This window comes from Chelon labrosus, assembly GCF_963514085.1.
Source record: "Chelon labrosus genome assembly, chromosome: 3".
Lineage (NCBI taxonomy): Eukaryota > Metazoa > Chordata > Actinopteri > Mugiliformes > Mugilidae > Chelon > Chelon labrosus.
In genome coordinates, this window is record NC_140339.1 from 22,013,494 (window position 1) to 22,034,808 (window position 21,315).

The following is a 21,315-nucleotide window of genomic DNA, read 5'->3' on the forward strand; positions in this document are numbered from 1 at the left end:
TAAGGATTTTGTTTTCTACCTCTATTTTACATTAAGTATATGATGAGGGTCATTTGTTTCTTCCCCAAAAAAGGGCAGGCATCTGTTGCCAATTCCTGGATATGCCGGTGTGATGTATAGGTTGTGACAGCTTTTGCTGCCTAAATGTAGCTCTGCAATAAGCTTCTTTTATTTTTTTTCTTTCCAGCTACTATCTATAACATAGAAGGGGTGGGTTGTTCATTACATTTCAGTCTGGTTTGAATTCCTCCTTTTGGGTTGAAAAATATTGAAACACGGCAGGCTTTACAAAATAATGTTATCTGCATCATTACCCTATCGCACACGCACGCGGACACACGCACACACACAGGGGCAAACAGCTTTGTAGCGCATTGTTCCACCGAACTGACTGATTGTCCCGCCACACAAACTTATTAGCACACATACACGCGTACCAAACTTACACATACACACAGAGCTAATGGCGGTTCTAAATGTCAGCCACACCAGGCCATGTTTCCCCCATTTATCACTGTTACTTTGTTTTCCTGTGTATGTGTGTGCATATAAATATCTGTTTGTACTAGCCTGTGAGTTGGTGTGTGCGTGTGTGTGTTTGTATTTTTTATTCTGGTGAGGCCAACATTTTACTGCAGGGTGAAAATGAAGGCGAAACCATGCCAAGTGCTATGTTACTAATGTAAACAGTACAGTTAAATGTATGGGCGCTCACTATATGGGTAAATATACAGTGACTATATGTGGAACAGACAGTTTATGGAACTGTTGTTTTCTTCTGGGTCTTAACAATAGACAATAGTCATTTTGACTTGTTAGAGTAGGGGTAGCGCATACGTATGAATGACGGCCACAGTCCAATTAGGGAACGTCCTACTCTAGGACATGCTCTTTAACTGCCATGGCTTACTTGGACGCTGAATGGAACTGACCCATCATTAATTCCAGCTGTGCTTCCCTACAGTGACAAGTCAAAATGCATGCTATGAAAAATGTCTATTGAGAGAAATCTGTATTAATCATTTTTGAAATTGTTGTGTTTGTCCGTGTGTGTTGCATGTGTGTGTGCGCACTTATACATGTGTGTAATTGTCCCAGGAGAGACATTGCCACTGGCAACTTCCAATCAGATCATGCTCCGGTTTAATGCTAAGAGTGGCCAGTCAGCTAGAGGCTTTCACTTCGTCTACCAAGGTAACCCTCACGTTGTTTGCCTTTCTGTCCGTCTTACTGTCACATACACAACTCAAGTTGAAGATCAGAGTCACTCTGCTGATATGTTTCTGATTTTGTCACTGTTGTAGCCGTGCCTCGCACCAGTGACAGTCAGTGCAGCTCAGTGCCAGAGCCCCGGTACGGCAGGCGGATCGGTTCGGAGTTCTCAGCAGGCTCTGTGGTTCGGTTCGAGTGCAGTCCAGGTTATCTGCTCAAAGGATCCACTGCAATTCACTGCCAGGCAGTGCCGGGTGCCCTCGCACAGTGGAACGCAACAACGCCAACCTGTATAGGTAAGGCTAACAACCTTCCTAGCAACCAGCTAACTAATCTCAAAATAATCTTAACTCAAAAGTCTATTAAAAAGCAGTTTTGTGAAAATAAATCACAATCAATAGTAATATTCAATCAAAAGATATGCCTGTTACCCATCCGTAATTTATAAAGTAAAAAAATAGCTAAATGTAATACATACCACACTGCCTCTCTTTATTTACATTTATATGCTGACCCCTAATCCTGACCCTCGATTTTTATTGTAATACGGTGATATCTGCACATACGGTATAAAGATAGCAGAGTATATCTTAAGCTTTGCTTAAAGTACAAAAGTTTTTCACTCTCATTCACCTGAATGAGGGAGGATAAATCCGGTCCTCACTCTTGTGCTGAGCTTCTGTACAAATTATCTGGTGACGTGAGGTTTTATCCATCCAAACCTCCTAAACTGCTCGCAGAACCATTCACATTCGATTATTATCAAACATGTTGGATATTAAGGATTTGAAATCTGGTCGATTACATCAGAAATGAGTCTACACGGACACGGAAACCATTTTTTCAAGCAATGGGAATCATTCTAGCCCTTCGGGCATCCAACTAGTTTCTCATCCGCATATGTTTAGTCTCCAGCTTTTTTTCTCATTGCAAAGTATTCTAAAGTAACAGAAACTTCTTCTTCTTCTTCTGCTTTTTCTTCTTCTTGCGCTGTTATTTTTCAAATTTGAGACTAGACAGAAAATATCTGTGAAGTGTGTGATGCAACCTGATTTCGAATTTTAGAACTCTTGTAATGTGAACCCAGTGTACCTCACACGCAAAAGTATTACATTCCAAATCTAAGACAAAATTTAATCCTCCACAGAAAAAAAAGTCAACCACAAATAGCCAAAAGTTTTGATGACCAAAGACTGTTCTCCCTAGACATTACCCAGCGAGTCGTCTCAAGAGTCAGACATGATGGCAATGAGAGTCAGACAGCAGGCGGTTTCTCAGATCTATGAAAATGTTGCTAATTTTTATGTGTAATTTATTTACTATGCAATAACTACTGGATATGTGGATAATCCCACATGGTGACAAAATATCAAAAAGCTGACGTGGACACAAATAAGTGCTTTGAGCCATCAAACTTGGTTGGCTTGAAAGGCATTCTGGGATCCCTTGAGTAGACATTTAAGAAAATCTTCATTTACGAGTGATGAAAACACAACATTCATATTTCAGAGATTACACACTAGTGAGAACATACAATGCTTATGGAATTTATATACCATTAATATCTCCTCAAAACCTACACGCTGGACCTTAAAGTATTTTAGACTTTTCTGTGAATCATTCTGTACTAATGAGAATCAAGAGTTGGTATTTTGATATTAATTCTAACGAACTAAATGAATGCCTGTATGATATCTCTCTCTCTGCTGAGAGCTAATATTTTGCAAACAGCTGCAACTGTCACCTCGGTTTATACCATTAATAGAGTTTGTTATCATAGTTTCTCTCTCTGGCCCCCTGTAGTGGTAATTTGAACACCATCTTGCCTATCCCTGGGTATGCAGAGCATTATTCCAACGTCATGTTGTCCTGATACCAAAAAAATAAATAAAAATAAGTAATACATTCTTTATTCTAGTTCCCTGCAGCGGCAACTTGACTGAACGGCGTGGTACAATACTGTCTCCTGGCTATCCCGAACCCTACCCAAACAGTCTCAACTGTCTGTGGAGGATCCATGTCAGTGAAGGGGCTGGGATACAGGTACAGATATGCACACACTTATATGTAAATGTTTAATGTTCTGTATATATACCACTTATTCAAGATATGAACACATGAACTAGTAGGCTTTTGCGTTCATTTGTTATCATTTTTTTTGCCGTTTAGATCCAAGTAATGACGTTTGCCACAGAGCACAACTGGGACTCTCTGGAGATCTACGATGGAGGGGACATGACAGCTCCTAAATTAGGGTCATTTTCTGGTATGACAATATGCTCACACATGCACATAAATACATACGTTTGTGCACAGACATGCACATGCACGCAAACACTCCGACAATCTATGATGGATGAGATATGACAGCTCCTAAACTATAGACACACACACACGCACACACACATTGTAGATTGACAGCCACATCCACACACAAACACACACCCGCACAAGATCTATGATGAATTAGATATGACAGGTCTTAAACTATAGATACACACTCACACACACGCACACGGCATTCACCAGACAGCTATGATGGATGAGTTCTAATAGCCAAAAATTTGATGTATATCCCAAATAAAGAATAAATGTTTTTTAAGACATAGAATTTGTCCAAATCCGAGCAGTCAGTAATAGGAGTTTCACCACTGAATTGAGGGTGGAGGGAAAGAAGAAAAAAAAAAAGAGGGAGAGAAAGAAGACAGGCAGGGATAAAGAATGATCTAACCTTTTACAATTTCCCCGCGGAGTTTCCCCTGTGACCTGCCCCAAGCACATACCTGTCACACAGCTATCACACATAAAACATGCCGCCCATAGGGCAACACACACATCCACCCTACCCAACCACTCACCCATCCGCACACACACACACACACGCATACACTCACACACATAAATGACAGTGCCCTTCTAAAGAAGACACACCGGGGAGCTGCCCACTATAACCACAGTGATCTGGTGTTGACCACCGAGCAGCTTCACGCAGATAAGGGCTACTTCACATAAGGACACTAAAATGCTAGCTGTCCATGGAGGGTAAGGGGTTGTTCACCTTCTCTGCACATAATTTCCCAGCAGGTGTCCGATTTAAACAAGACTTATGCTCCAGAGCTTGTTGGCTGAAAATGCACCATCATTTATTTTTAGGAGAATTTCTTCCCGTGTGAACTGTACATTACAAACCTTTAGGCTTATTTTTGTCATATAAAAGTCTATGGATATAAGCAGGTTTGTATTCACTATACCAGTTTGCAAACATTGACTGGTTCTGTCACATCTTTACTTCTTGTCTTTTGCAGGAACAACAGCTCCTGCTCTCCTCAACTCAACATCCAATCAGCTCCTTCTACACTTTCAGAGCGACATCAGCGTCGTGGCCGCAGGTTTTCACCTAGAATACAAGAGTGAGTTGAAGTTCAAAAACTATATTTTATTTTATACCGGCTGGTTTAAAAAATGCTTGCTGAGCTACAAAAACCAAGCAGTTCATGTTGGCTCCCTTTTAACCAGAAACTCCAGTTACACACGAACACACATACACAGCATTGCAGCCAAAACTTTAACATCAAATAACAAGAATCAGTGACCTGAACTGGTACTGCCTGAGAGCACACACACACACATACCGAGAGCCACACTGGAGCGCACACACAGGATACACACCTAGAGGGACGTAAGCAGAATCACGTAGACTCACACAAAGTGCTTGTGTCATGCGTGTGCCCGTGTCAGAAAGAGGCACACGCGCACAAAAACACTGAGACATATAAAGGTATAGGCCCAGATATTAACATCATACATTTACACACCTGTCAGGGCATGGTTGTGCTCTTCAGTCCTTTGTAGTTGTTTTAGCTTAGAATCACTTCTAGATCAATGAACCTGTCCCCCTTTTTTTAAGTATCTGTGAGAGTTTCGGTGCGTGTCTGCTCGCATTTTTATGTGTGTGAAGGTGAGTGCACACGTTTGCGGCTCGATGGTCTGTATTCTCCGTTAGTGCTGTATGTGTGTCGACGTGCCATCACAAGGAATAAAAACCAGGGAGAATGGTCACTTTTGAGGACAGTATATTGCGTCTATGCCTATATTTTTGCCTCACTGTGTTTTTGATAATAGTTGTTCTGAGATTTTTGACATGGCTTTTATTAGTGGATGCGCAAAGAGAGAGTAGAAAGTTTGCAGGCAGTGTAGGGGGAGGGTTAGGGGAGACAGACAGACAAGTAATTTAAGGAGAGTTATGAAAAGAGAAAAAAATCATCCTCTATATTGTATGTATTGTTAGAACTGTCTGCCCTAGGGATATTTCTGCTTTTATCTGACATCTTTATTTTTGGCAAAATCAACAGAGTGCATCCTATTTCATATTGTTAGCCAGAAAGAAAGCTATACGCTGTTATCGTGGAAAACAAGATTGTTTTGTTTTGTTTTTCCGGTTATTTTTTTTTTTTTCAGAACCACCTTCAAAAAATACGTCACACAGGACTCCATCATAAGTGCTCTTTACATGTAGCAGAGCTTGCCCGAGAGATTCAGTATAGGGGCTCTCATCACAAAGTATGCTTTCAGATTTTTTTCATTGAACAGAGACTTTAGCATTTAAATTTAGATTTAAAAGCAAAGCTAGGGCTGAAGATACCTGAAGATTCCAGTTGCCTTTGTCATAGCTTTGTATTAGATATACCATGACCTGGATGACACTCAATCAGTTTCTTCTTTTGATATTTCAATTGATCTCTCTCTGCAATATCTTCGTTCTTCCATTACGTTTCCTATAGAAACAGAAAAAAAACAAGCCTTGATAGCTCATGTCATACCAAACATGTCACTTGTTTATATTAATTTTTTTCTCAGCTGATGTGGTTGTGTGTGCAGCTGGATACGGCGAGGATTGTGGTGAAGATGCTCTGTGATTATTTTAAGCTAACTAAAGGGCAGAGTGAGACATATGTCTCCCCTCGCTGTCCTCTCACAAACAGAAACAGAAGTATAGTAAATCCAGTCAGACTTTAGACTTACATGCTGGCACTGTCTAGTTGTAGTCTAGCGGCCCTATTGGGGTGGTTTGTGGTACTGTCAGCAGTTTAAAGAGCATCACTGCCCTCGCATAGTCGGGGCAAAGAGGGAACAGTGCGCTGGCACAGAGAGCAGGAGAAAGAGAGAGAGAGATGGTCAGCCAAATGGAATAGTTTCATTGATCAGTTGACATGACAGCCTGCTGATGCTCTGACTAATAATACACTGTGTGCGTATGCCTGTGTACAGTCTCATGCAGCTTTTTCACTTACGCTCCGTCCATCCCCATCACCCCCCTTTGCAAGCGCACTCTCATGTGAAAGTCACTCATGTGCACGCAGTCAAAAATGTCATTCAGTGGGGCTGGGCCACCTGGATTCGCGTAGAGCTATTTTTCTGAGGACCAGTTTGAGTTGAGGAGTGAGGACATTTGTGCAAAGTGAGGACATTTTGGCCGGTCCTCACTTCTTTATGAGGCTGTTTGAGGCTGTTTGTATTAGGGTAAAGGTTACAATTAGACTATGGTTAGAGTTAGAGTTGGGTTAGCCACTTAGCTGAGATGGTTAGGGTTAGGGTTAGGGGCTAGGGAATACATCATGACAATGAATGCCCTCACTAAGATAGCCATACGTACGTGTGTGTGTGGGTGCATGCGTGTGTGTGAGCTCAGTGGGATCACAACGTTTTGCTGGTAGGAAGGCAGATAATAAACCAACAAGACCAGGCACACAAGCAAACACACACACACACACACACACAAACATTCACTCCTCTGTCTCCCCTTCCTTCACTCTCAATCCCTTTTCCACCCGTTTGTTGCCATGGCAACGGCTCTGGGGCAGTCTCCTGCGGAAGTTTCCACACACACACACACACACACACACACACACACACACACAACTGAACACACAGATACACTCCTAGTGATGCTATTTGATAAAGGGCCCGCTACTGTCAAACTTATTAAGGATGTGTTTAACCTTTTATTGCGTTGTGGGAATATGTAACCAAAGCCATTGCGATGCCGTCACATATTTGTTAGCTCGTTTCACAATCTGCTGTCACCGCTGGTGACGTACACCTGTTTTTCTTTATACTTGCAGTCAATTCAAAAGTAAGCTTGGTGTGAATATATATATATATATAAAAAAAAATACATTAGAGTACTTGTGAGTTTATCTTGCGAGTGATATCGTAGAAGAAGAAGAAGAATTGCGAGCTTAATCCAAACATTAATTTTCTATAATGTGTTAACCTGAAATTTCCTTAGGGACTCTGTTATCCTATTGAAAACAAACAGTTGGCGAGTACAGAAGTTGGGTAAAGAGATAGGTCACATACAGGTTCAAGAGGAAGATGAAAGGGCATTCTTGAAGATTACTGTAGTAGAAGCAAGGCAGAGAACAGGAGAAGGCAATGTTGTTGATGTCAGTGTACTATAGAATAATATAACTTCAGTTAGACATGATAAGGTGATACTAAAGGTGGAGGACCTCAACTGGATTTCATTGTGTAGAACTCTATGTTGAGCACATTTATGTTAAGACAGTTAATGGTAAATAAATAAATACAATAATAGTAATAATAATATATTCTGTGTTTTTGTTGTTGTAGCGGTTGGTCTTACCACATGTCCAGAGCCAATGATTCCAGCCAATGGCATTAAAATAGGAGACAGATACATGGTCAATGAGGTGGTGGCCTTCACTTGTGAACCTGGTTACACATTACAGGTAATCAACACACACACACACACACACACAGACAGGTTTTTACATAGTAATTAAAAACATGACTGTTTTACCCATTTTATTGTTGGTATTATCGAAAAATATATTTTGAAATGTTGTAAAACTGTATATATACAGATGCAAACTGCTATTTTAGCAAGTGTACAGTAATGTCCACACTGGGTTCTTCGCAAGAAAATGTAATTCCAAGGTTTAGAAACTGCTAAGATTGCGCATTCTTTTTCCATACAACTATTTTTATTTAGAAAATGATGGACAAGACACTTTACTGATGTTTATTCCTTGAAGTATGTTTTTTTTTTTTCCATCCCTAACCCACTGCATTATCACTTTCAGGGTCACTCTCACATTTCCTGCATGCCTGGAACTGTGCGTCGATGGAACTACCCACCACCTCTTTGCATAGGTATAACACATACAAACACACACATGCATTACCCTTGTGGCTTGGTTGCATGATGAAAGATAAGTCCAATAAGATTTTACATCAAAGTAACAGAAGTATTAAAGTAGATTTGCATGTTTCTGTTAGTTATAAAGCAATCGTTTATTGTCAGGTGTTACTAAATTTGTGTTACTTATTTTGCAAACTTTTCTAGTCAATTGAATTTTTTAATATGTCTGCTGCCACCCGCAAAATCCTTCAATTAATTGACAAGTGTAGTACCTAACTATTACTTAATTGGTGTATTTATTGCTATGAGCTTTAAATCACATTTGTGGAAGCAAGAAACATCCTGACTGATGGAGGGTCGGTAATGTACAAGATCAATATGTCTGCTGGTTGCAAACTGAACTTTATACCTTGTAGAGAGCCGAGGTTTCCTAACGTCTGCAATAATGTTAAAGAACCTTGATTCAATTGATGTCTGTGTTTAGACCTGAATAATTTGGCCCTTAGTGAAAAAAATCTCCAGATCCAGTTAAATTCAACCCTGACTTGTCAGGTTGAGCTGAAGTCAGTGGTTCCGCATCCCCTAGTCAGTGTCTGTCAAATTCAGCATTACGTATTTCAGTTGGAGAAGCTTGCATCGACCCGTTCGTGTCTATCTGCCGACAGAAGAGGGACGCCACAATATTAACAAGATACTTGGCATCGTTTGGGCTGCAGGTTTTGCAGTACTTCAGCCCATGTTCAGGTGTTAACAATGCGTTTGCTGTGCCTGTGTTGTCAGCTCGTTGTGGCGGGGTGCTGTCTGAGATGAGCGGTGTCATCCTTAGCCCAGGTTTCCCAGGCAACTACCCCGGCAACCTGGACTGCACCTGGCAAATCACCCTGCCAACTGGATATGGTAAGTAAGAAGGTGTCACTTTAGGCACATCTGTGGATGTACTTAGGAAACACTGCCCTCAACGTTTTTAGCACAGAATCTGCAGCAGATGCATCAAATGTTCAGAGTGGGGCTGAGACATGGCTATATGAGTGTAGTATTTAATGTTTTGAATAGGACACAGTTTGTGTGCATGCTACTGCAAATGAATATAAAAATAACAGTATGAAAGTACCAAATTACAGTATTGCTGTAACGTCTATATTTTAATGCTTACTGTATTTGGTCTCTACCATGATGTTGTATGCATACTCTGAAAGTGAAAATGTTGATTATCTCTATATTGTCAGATCAGTAAAATGTATGCCATCTGTTGGACCTTGCTTGGCTGTTAAATCACCTATCCTGTAATTCTCATAAACTCTTATTACCTGTTATATTGGGGTTTTTATATCAGGTGTCTTCATTTGTATTCTAGGAGCACATATTCAGTTCCAAAACTTCTCTTCAGAAGACAACCATGACTTCCTAGAGGTCAGGGCTGGACCACAGCACAGCTCTGCTCTTATTGGTCAGTTTACTGGCTCACAGATCCCACCGCCTTTGCTGAGCACTACCCACCTGACGATCATCCACTTCTACAGTGACCACTCAGAGAACAGGCCCGGTTTCAAACTGACTTATCAGGGTGAGTTCCCGCGTGGCTTTTGTCTAATTAAGATTTGTTTTTTTACACAAATAGAGGCATGAAAGACCACCAAGCCTGCAGGTGCCTCAAGGGACATTAAGAGAACAGACCTGTATTCAGATAAAGCCTACTGATCCTCTAGGTTTACAATAGGGCACACAATGGTTGCTTAAGAGATTTTTTTTAAAACTGTCTCCTCAAATGCTCAAAATAAATTACTGTAACATCCCCGACCTAGTGGACAAACTACAAAGCCTTCCCGACTACAAGAAATGAGAGCTAGGATGAAAAAAACGTATTGCTATGAGGTATTGAGCTTTGATCCATGGATGAGTCATGCTAAAGACTTAAAAAACCTTATGGCTTTTCTCTCATCATTAAAAGAGATGGATTGTTAGTAAGCCCCTGTGAGGGACTGGCATCTTGTCCACCAGGCTTTACTTGTAGCCCTCAGTGATCCACTTCAAAGACACAAGAGATGCACTGCGGGCCAATACACCCGCATAACTAGAACAAGGCTTACTTACACATAAGCTAAGTCATAGTTATGTGCACATAGTCACTTTTGCCTTTTTCCCCCAATTTGCACAATTTGCAATAGTAAGTCCCCTCACACTGCTGTCCTTGACACTGTCCTCCCATTGTTTGCTGGATGTGCACATTCTTCCTCACGCGGAGTTGCAAAAGAGGCTTTTTGCACCTGACAGCAAAGTTCTTCGGTTTCTAATTCTGCATGTGCATGTTGCGCCCCCTGCACCACTCTGCATCACAGACGCACATCAAGCTCAGGTTCTGTGTTCAAGGCCCAGGAGATTTACAGTTCAACCGGCTGAACAGTTGTGTGCACATTCTCAAATTCTCTATCCTAAGTTGGATAAGTGCTTGGTGCTAAAAAAGTCAGTATGAATATCACGGAAGTGTTACACTTCAACCCAAATGTTGCACATAAAAGCTTAAGAGAGTGTTGATTCCAGTTGTAGGTTTGCACACTCTGACACTGCAGTGCCTGGAAGTGATTTTGAACATGGGTCCTGGAATCTGTTGGACCTGCGTTCTTGGCTGTCATTTCACAGCTGCACGTACTCCCTCAACCCTTAGCACAACTTCCATTTTCATCATTCCCCAAAATCCTTATATTTCTGTATTGTCATATATTCTCTAATATTTTCCTTCCTCTTGATATTGCTTTTATGTGGGACCTCTGTGTCTATCACCTGGACTTGGTCTAGTCCATAGTTGGTGGTTGCACCAAGTATTTTTGTCCATATCCTGCCCGATGCAGTTCATTCCCACCTTTTAGAACTCAATAATATCAGCCTATGCTGTCTTGAAGATCTCTTTTCGCAATCCTCAGTGGATCCTGTCAAGTCCTGCAGACACTGTTTGTATTGACCTGGTGCTGAGTGCTTGTTCTTGTGCTGTTATATGCTACCTTTTTCTTTGGCCTTTTGTAGCAACTGGGATTCCAGTGTCAGCCACCTCTGCTCTCACTCAATGGCACGCTTAATAGAGGGGCTTAACTTGCCATGACACTCACACAGAGTGAGATGTGCCCTAAACAGACTTGTGGTACTGACATTTCCTCAAGCAAGTCCCGACACACCATGCATACATGTACCAGGTGGTTGTTTTGTGTAGGAGGAGATCAGATCTATTGATGTTGCTGCACTTACTACTCAGTGGCATCAGTGGGTCATAGATAGTTTTAATGGCCCTTCAAGTCCATTTGCTGTATATAGAAAAAAAATGTTTGAGTACTCTGAATCCTAGTTCATAGTCACATTTAGGGTCTTTGGAGGCAGGTATAAAATGCTACACATTAGAATACACGTTATACCAAAGTGACAACTGTATTGTATATTTTCATCTATCTAAAACTGAATGATTGATTGCCTAGTTTAACAAGGACCAGAATATGTTTCTATTTTCTGATGAAACATGGTAAAATCAGATGGCAAAATTAAACGTAAACCTGTATTATTTCCACACCAGCAGTCACGTCTTTTATCTCTGCCCTTAGCCTATCAACTTCAAAACTGCCAGGATCCTCTTCCTTTCCCCAATGGAGACATCATCAACAGTGACTACAGCGCTGGCCAGTCGGTAACTTTTCAGTGCTACCCTGGTTACGTTTTGATCGGACACACAGTGCTAACATGCCTGCATGGGACCAACCGGAAGTGGAACCACCCATTTCCACGCTGTGAGGGTAAGGGCGACTTGTGAATTCTTTATATAAAGGTGTTATGCAAAAGGTTAATTTGGTTTTATGTGCTGCAGACACCACAATCAAAATATAATGCAATAGAAATGTACATTTCAGAGGTTAATTTAGCCTACACTGCATTGCAATATAATTTTTCTTTCTACTGTACTCACCTCTACTGCCTCTACTAAAATTATATTCCTTACTGTCCGCACTTAAAGAGTCATTCTAGTTTCCTGATTTTTCCAGGTTTAGCATATTAAAAGTAAGTGAAAAATTTGCAAATAGATAATCTTATACCTCTGCTTTTTACAGCTCCTTGCGGCTATAATGTCACAGCTGAAAATGGGACCATCTATTCACCTCAGTACCCCAATGAATACCCAAACTCCCAAGATTGCAGCTGGCTCATCACTGTTCCCCACGGACATGGAGTTTATATCAACTTTACCCTACTGCAGACAGAGCCTGTCACTGATTACATCGCCGTCTGGTAAGTCTGGGTACATTTATGACGCACGCTCATATACACAAAAATGCACAAGCGTCTCTTTAAAACAGCCTTGGAAGCACTAATAATGTTCTTACCTCTCCTCTGTGCACATAAATAAGACGGTGCTGAAGATCTATCAACTTATATTATGTGTTATTTGTTTCTGCCTCACACACATACATGCATTTGCATTTGTATTCATTTCGAATTTGACTTTATACACACATGGTCTTGTCTCTACAAAGGCATCCACCAATATGTGTCAACTGCTTATGTCTTTATTGTACAGGGAAACGTATACAGACCCATATGGATCTGTAGGGCATGGTTGATAGAGAGGACCCAAAGACGGATAATACATACAAACATACAGTATATACTCTGTGCTATGCATACGCAGGCTCTCCAGCAGTAATAATAGGATTCAGTGTGGAGGTAAGAGTGTTATACAGGGAGTGTGAGAGTAATGCATTTACAATGGGACCACTGACCAATTCAATCTAACTCAGTGCCATGGCCATACGCAGACCCAGAGAGGGCTCTGGAACTCTGGAAGTAATGATGAGATTCAGTGGGGAGTGGGAAATGTAATGAAAGGAGTGGCAGAGCTGGGTTCACAAATCCAATGGGACTGAATCTGACAAGTTTGGGTCAGTCCAAGAGAATTTTCTCACTTATAGTTTTATTGTGCATCATGTTTCCTGTCAGAAATAATATAGAATCATGAATTTATTAGGAAGAAAATGAAGTAGAATTTGAGCCGTGTCATCATTTGGTGTAAGTTTGGTTTAAGACTGGCGCTTGGGTGAGGTCAGGCTTTAATTTTCAGGCTGAAGAGTCAAACTCTAGGGAGTGAGCAGCTGAAATGCTGCAAGTGGGAAAGTAATACATTCACAGTCGGTGACTACTCGTTTTCAATCTCACCAGTGAGCAGAACCGTGGATTCAGCTATGGAGAGGCACAGCATTGAGTTATTTTGCAGTGGCAAATTGATTTTGGTGATTCATGTGTCTTTGGCAGATTTCATGGAAAACAAAATTATAAAAGCAGATTCATAGATTGTAGGGCACCAAGTACTCAGTAATGTGAGAGTAGTACATACGTGAATCGAGTGGCATCTCAAACACATGAATATATTTGGAACTGACTGGGGGCTGACAACGAAGAGAGGAGGTTTTTTTTTTTTTTTGTCCCAGACCCAGTGGGATACCATCTACCTTCCAGGGTCTGAGACAGATTTAGAGTGGCTGATCCAAAGGGATACTGCAACTGAATTACATCCACCTAAAACAGATTCAGTTAGAACTTGAAAGAGTCTGCTATGAAATATTTCTATATAAACATTTATTTTTGACTTGCCCATAAAGAAATGTACCAATCATGTGAAAGTTCATTGCAAAAACCACAACAGGTTTACACTGAAAGGCTGATGTCTTATTTATTTAGAATATGGAACATTTTGAAACATGTCTTTTTTACATTTGCTTCACAATGTTTGCATATTCACTCATATTTAACATGTATAACCCCTGATAAGACTGATATTCTGGGTCCCACATAGTCAAGGAACGGCGTCCATACTTTATAAAATGTACCAATCTTTCCTCTGACCCGGTATGTCAGATATTCCATGAGCAGCAGGTTAAATATCACTTTATGCCATTCTGAGATTTTAACCCTTATCTGAAATCCATTTAATAAAACAGTTTTACAGAAACTTTTTCAACAATGGAGTTTGTATCTGGAATACTTTTAATCATATGCGTCAGTGGTGAACTGCTAATGAAACAGAATAACTGACATTATCTGGCTGAACTCATACGAGTATAAGGTTGGGTACATCAATCACCCACTTTTCATAATTTGGGCATTTAACTGTTTGGATTTTAGAGTTCAGTTTGGATGGAAAGTGGAATGTGACACAGTGTACCCTGAATGAGCTGCTAGGTTAATAAGAAGTTCAGCTGGAATTTGCAATGAAACCTTTAACAGTTAAGAGTTCAGACCCAAAATGAGTCATACTGGATCTGAATAAGCAGACCAAAGCCAGCGCATTATTGATTAAAAAAAACATATAGAGTGAAAAGATGTTGTGTTTTATTTTTCAAAAAATAAATTTCCGCAAACACCATCAGTAACAGCTGACTCTTGTAGTCAGCACACACAAATCAATCAGTTAACTTAAGCCAGTTGGGCGGCCTGCACTTTCACTCTTCTGATCATCCATGTTTGCTTGCTGATCTTTGTGCTTATGCTGATCTCCATTTTCACCAGCTTAATCTCATACTGCTTTTTCAGTAAGCAAACTTTTGAGGGAGGTCTTACCTTTTCCTGTATGCACCGCATCTCAGTGATCTGTCTCCGCTGGTTTGTGCCTTGTGTACCCCTGGGTTTATGTCACAGCAGCTGCATCCAGATGTCAGGGACTGAAGCCAGACTGCTTCTGTGGTCTTCCACCAGTTGTTTTTGGCTCTTTGCCTAATGCCACTGAACCATTGCTAATAGCGAGCAGTGAAGTGAAGTAGCTAAGTATATTTATAGTATTATATTCTACTTTTGACTTCAGAGGGAAATATTGTACTGTCTACTCAACTACTCAACTGAAATCTTTGGTTACTTTTGAGGTGAGGATTTTACACAGTGAGTAATATTACACACGTTTAAAATACAGTACAGCGTTAATGATTAAACCAGTGGTTTTAAACCTTTTTTGCTTCTGGAAAGCTGTGCCTATCTGGGGTCACATTTCAGATGAATGTGAGTTCTGAACAGCGTTACCAAATAGCAATTTTCCCCTCTAGGCTTCTCACATGGTTTAATTTCAATAAATCTTTTTTGAACAAACTAATATCTCACCAGAAGTCAAAGATTAGTAGAAATGTCTAATAATGGAAAACAGATTTGCGTATTAGAAGGTTTGTTTCTTCTTTCCGCTCCCATTAATCATCCCACAACTTGCTAGATTTATTTGCGGCCCCTTTTTTAATATAATTTTGTATAAAGTACCTCCAGCTTGGTCCACCTGTGCCAGCAGTAACACGCTGCTTGTTAATTGATGCCACAGTACTAATAATCTAGCGATTTTATTTCATAGACTGTATAAAGATGGACGACAACAGATCCTCAAAAGTGAAGCCAAAGCAAGTAGAGCTCCCCTTGCTGACTGGCTGCCGTATAGGTCATAAGATCCACCCCCTCCATCCAAACTAAAACACTGAAGTGCACGTCAAATCATTTTTTTCAAGGATGGTTTCCAACATTTTAGGTAGTTAAAATAATACAGATTTTTAGTTAGTTATTTGACGCCATAGAAACAGGATGTGACATCATGATGACTACAAGTTGCCTTGCCAACTGCTCTGTGGAGTGGTTCAGTAGGCTCAAAACTCGCAAGATGATGCCGCCTGTCAGTTTGGCCAATGGAAGGAAGTGGGAACGCATTGTCCATATTTATATACAGTCTATGTTTTATATATGAAAAGTGAGAGGGACCAAAACAGTTCCTTCACTTTAATACTTTAACCATGTTTTATTTCTATTTTACATTCCTGTATCTGAATACCTCTTCTGCCACTGATAGTGATCTAACAGCAGGGCAGCAGTTAATGATAGTATATTTAAACAAAAAATTGTTTTTGGTGCTAAACATATCTGTCCTTGTGCTGGATATCTGGGGAAAATATACATATCAACATAGAAGTGATCAACAAACAGGTTATATTGTGAAAAAGCTGTATAGTCAAACAATCCAAATAATTAAAGCAGTCAAAACTGTAATGGGACGTTTCAAAACAGGAAGAGATAATTCTTAAGATATTCACAATATTTTAATAAACAGAAATATCTTTTTCTTCATTAAAATATTGTTGTATTGTTTCTGTCATTTCTAACTCTTTCATGTAGTAATTCTGCAACTGTAGCATAAAGACATCAGTTCACTTTCAAAGAGGTTTTCTTTTTTTTTTTGATGGATCCACTGTTGTTGTGTGCAGGGAATGAAAAAAAAAAAAAGCGATTTGCTGGGTGGTGAATCATGTCAACCCCTATCACCCTGTTAATGTATTCCTCCCAATCCCACCCGATTCTCGGCTGCACTGTGCATGTGTCAATCACCTGTAGTAGACAGACAGAGGAGATAAATAGAAAGTGCTGTAGCTTAATAAATCAAACTCATTTTTAAGCTGCGCTTCCAGAGGCAAAGCTCACTTACGTGGGAGAGCATCTCATTCACTATATCCGTCCGTGTTGTCTCAGCAAGTGTTGCTGGTGTGCTATTCACACCAGTAGCTTTCGTGCTCACTGGTTAGCATGTTGCGGCTTGACGGCACTGACTTCATTAAATGAGTTTCACAGCAGAACCTTCTTACTTCACTGAAGGGAAGGCCAATAATCAAGTCCAAGTTTTCTCTGTGTCACTGTAGAATTTCTTCACTTAACTTTAAATTATAAATACTCTACCTAAATGTGTATTTTGTGTTTTTTAAATAAATTAAAACAGGATATGTTTTCTGGGTGGAGACAGGTTTGTATACGTGTAAACGCTTATGTATTTTTCCGTGAGTAAAAACGAAGCCACAAAATTCTAACTCAGTTTTAAATGACCTAAATAGCACATTTTGATCCTCCAAATGAGCTCCAACACCTTCTGAAGACCTTGAATTATTGAGGAGCCAAGAGATCCCAGGCACTCTTCATGAATTAAAATTTAAAAACCCTTGTTTAATCCAATGGCATGTTCATTAAAAAACTAAAACTGGGCATTTAGGAGCGTTAGAAAATGTAACCTTTCAACAACATTCAATATTTAATGAGTAAAGTTAAGCCTTTAATCTGTGGGCTTTGTTCAATGAACTTGTTTGAAAAAAGAAAGAAAGAAAAAACTAAAATATTCTTGCTATCCCTTCAGTGAACAAGCATGTGGACATACCAGATATTTGTTTTATTTTTTATTTTTTAACAATGGCTGCTTTTGATTTCTTTCCCTCAATCTAATCCAGTTGGTGAAAGTAAATCTGCTTCTAGAGGTTCATACAGATCCCAGCCCCAAGGCGTTTGTTTAGAGCAGTGGTAAAGACGTGCACCAGCACAGTGTTGGTATTTGACCACAGTCACAAGCTTGTTTTTTAAGTGTATATTTGATGACAAAATCACCCCTGAATGCGGCTTTTTAAGCTTTTCATTACTTGTATAGATTTCCATTATGAGGAATCTGCAGAGGCGGTTTTGCAGGTGACTGTGGATTTATAATACACTATATTTTGAAGTGAGGATTGATTTTTGCCTGTAGGTCAATGGGAAAAAAAATCTACACACAATTTGTGGAACAGAACATAAATAAAACTAATAACAGATTTAATAGAGGTTGAACTTCAGTCCTAGAAATAAATGGTAGCTATAGCGCAGGATGGTTCCTTATTTACCCTCAGATTACCTTTACGTAGTGGGAAGCTAAATCAATATACTGTACCCCCATCTGCATATTCCCATGAGAAATGTGGTTGAACTTTGCAATGTAATTTACAAATTATTGCAGATATGTGGATTGGATTACGCAGAGGTTTGTGATATCTATTCAATTAAGAACAACACAAAATTATTTAAAGCTAAATTTGGTGTTTTGTTGCCAGTGCATTGTATATAGAAGTCACAATCAGCGTGGACAGCATGTAGAGATGTACGAAGCCTCCATGACTTCTCTCATAGTTTTCCTGCCAACAGTTTTGAATCTCACTGTGTTAGTTGTCACCATTTGGGCAGAGCATGACTCCTCCTAGCTCCCAGCTAATTCAAAATTCGGCAAAAATATGGAGCAGACACCTACCCAGGCTAGTAGCAAACTATAATGACACCCGGGGTCACTTAAAACAGACACACCTATAATTTTGAGTTATATCAAAATTCACCCGCCATACAGTTCTAAATTAGGACATTGGATAAAACTTTTTTTTTCATTACCTGCTTTTGAACATGTTTATTTCCGCTGTGAAGGTGTTATAACTCGGAGTTCTTTGGATTTACTTGTTTTTGATCAGTTCCATTCAGGGGACTGCGGCTTTTGGGAGTTCCATGTTAGCTTTATTTTTCACCCCTAAAAGGCTGACCTTCATGTGTGCAGAGGTAACAGTTCCTCCTCCACAGAGTCCACTGTGTTGCACCATCATATTTCTACAGTAGCCCAGAATGGACAAATCAAACTTCCTTTTCCATTTTGCACTCTCACGATAAGTTCTAATACTTTATGCACTTGGAAAGGGAGGGTGAGACAAGTGATATTCAGTCTGCATGCAGTCTGCACTCTCACTGCTAGATGCAACAGAATTTTTCATACTGGTGGTAACCTCAAACCTTTCTGCAAAATATTGTTTGCATCCTCTTCAGTATACTCTATGAGTCTTGCTTCCGGTTTAAGCAACTACTTGTTTTTTTCTCTCTGCTCAGGGACGGCCCAGATACCTCCAGCCCTCAGCTAGGAGTCTTCAGCGGCAACACAGCATTGGAATCGGCCTACAGCACCAACTCGAAGGTCCTGATCCGCTTTCATTCAGATTTTTCAACTGGAGGCTTCTTCATTCTCAACTTCCACGGTAACTTTACACACAAGACTGGTTATTGTTTTATTTATTATTCATCATATTGCTATTAATATAGGGATTGTTGTGGTCTTGGTACAACCAGTGAATAGGAGGTGAGATCAGAGGCCTTTTAACAATAGAAAAGTACTGTGCTAGATGCCAGAGCGTCAAGCTTTTCTTCTTTGGCTCTTTTCCACTACAGTCTCCACTACCGCACTATTTTGAAGAGTAAACAAGTTCATATCTCTGAATAGGTCTGCTTCGTGTGATGTTTTTATTTCAACAGGAAACATTTTCTGAGGAATCACTGGCAGCGTTGTGCTCTATTGTAGCTTTTGTTAAAATCATACAGCACCAGAGCCGAAGAGTGCAGCTCTACACCTGGTTGAAGGCGTTTGCTGTTCACTCACAGCTTTTTGGGGAAGTGATACAAACTCCCTGCACCTTTGTGTTTAATTAAAGGTTTAGGATATTACTGTCTAACTCTGTGAGTTTGCTTGGGTGTGTTTTGGTTTTGATTATGGCACTAGTGAATCATTATTTGAAATTCAGCTACTGTAGGGAAACATATTTCACCCACAATATGCGGGCAGAGAAAGAGAAAATAAACAAACAATAAAAAAATTAAATCATTCATAATGCTCTTCTCATAGTTTCCTCGCATTTGTGCAAGTTCACTTCTAGTTGTTCGAAGGTTCTTGCAGAGATTGACAACATTGTTCACTTGTGAACTAAATCATGCAGTATTTTACTGAACCCACAAGGTCATCCTGAGAGAGTGAGCAGAAATTGTGTCCTCATGTTTGGTACAGTTTTTACAGGAGCTCATATTGTTAAATTATTCCTATTTTCTGTATTATTATTGTCTTCTTTCTTCATTCAATCCTGCCTTTTACACTTTCAGCTGTCAGACTAGCATGTGTAGAAGTGAATTATTAGCCTCGGACAGGATTCGAAATAGATTCAGTATATGAAAGACGTGAACATGGACACAACATTTAAAGTCCTAGTGCCGGTTGAGTAAACAGTGGCGAGGCTTTACAGTACGTGGCAGATGGGACATTTTGAGGAACACACTAACCTCATGTCATGGTCATATCCCCTGTAGCGCTCTGACATAAGCATGGCTGCACCTGTAATGTTGTCGGGATATTTAAAATCTTCATCCCTTTCTCTACAATGTCGCACTTTCAAACTGCTGTAGCTGATTTTTAGAATGTCAGTTGTACAATGATCTTTGGTTGTACCATATACCTATTTATTTAGGTAAAACAATCACATTCCCCCCTACTATGACTACAACTCAGTAACTTCAGCTAAAATCAATAGTAGAATTAGTAACATTTTTTACCCCTCTTTCCAGCATACCGTCTGAAGAAGTGCCCTCCTGCCCCAGTTGTGGACAACGCGGAGGTGATCTACGAGGATGAAGACTTTCAGATAGGTAACAAACCTGATCTAATTAATAAAGAAGTAAAACATTCGTTGACAATAGAGAAACAGAAAGGGTTTCTCAAAAGTATTAAATGACCCACTATTATTAGAGATTAACCTACAAGACCGTTAGATATATAACTGAGAGAGCTGCTCCTTCATACTTGCATGAAGAATTTGGCTAATTTAATGAGATTTTTAAAATTCATTCTTCAAAATTAAGAAAAATGATCAACCTTATCTCGCATGGTACGTCATAAGATTAGAATGACAAACTACCTGATCAGGCTCTTAGCAGGTCACTGTTCCACTGATCGATAACTTCATTAAAGGGATGCATTATTTTTCAAATGCATTACCTAAATGTAGCAGGCTAACAGAAGTTTGTCACTGTTATTTCTCTTGTGCTCTGTTAGTGACACTGAGACACTTGTTCATAAAATCCACAAAAAGAGACAAAACTAAGGCATTATAGTTTCTCTATATAATCATTCAAGCATCACTCAGCTCGACAATTAATGATTGTTAATCATGATAATCACATTAATGATGATAATCACATCCTTTCTGCCAACAAAAGATGATGGCTGGTAACCACTCTGCTAGCTTTTTCTTACAGTAGTGGTTTATATCATATGGAGCCCCCCATGGGTAGATGAATGAGCTGTG

At 39.9% G+C, this 21,315-nt stretch overlaps 1 protein-coding gene across 1 annotated transcript in view; it reads left to right on the top strand.

Moving 5' to 3' along the window:
* The window catches only part of LOC311485387 (CUB and sushi domain-containing protein 1-like), a 285,694-nt gene that overhangs the window by 219,106 nt on the left and 45,273 nt on the right, over positions 1 to 21,315 (top strand). Inside the window, exons 34-46 of the mRNA XM_084540754.1 lie at positions 1,099 to 1,194; positions 1,305 to 1,508; positions 3,131 to 3,255; positions 3,382 to 3,478; positions 4,518 to 4,622; positions 7,846 to 7,964; positions 8,319 to 8,388; positions 9,158 to 9,274; positions 9,732 to 9,941; positions 11,962 to 12,150; positions 12,463 to 12,640; positions 19,079 to 19,224; positions 20,576 to 20,656. Of these exons, the coding sequence (XP_084396880.1) occupies positions 1,099 to 1,194; positions 1,305 to 1,508; positions 3,131 to 3,255; positions 3,382 to 3,478; positions 4,518 to 4,622; positions 7,846 to 7,964; positions 8,319 to 8,388; positions 9,158 to 9,274; positions 9,732 to 9,941; positions 11,962 to 12,150; positions 12,463 to 12,640; positions 19,079 to 19,224; positions 20,576 to 20,656 (1,737 nt within the window). The remainder of the gene's footprint in view (positions 1 to 1,098; positions 1,195 to 1,304; positions 1,509 to 3,130; positions 3,256 to 3,381; positions 3,479 to 4,517; positions 4,623 to 7,845; positions 7,965 to 8,318; positions 8,389 to 9,157; positions 9,275 to 9,731; positions 9,942 to 11,961; positions 12,151 to 12,462; positions 12,641 to 19,078; positions 19,225 to 20,575; positions 20,657 to 21,315) is intronic.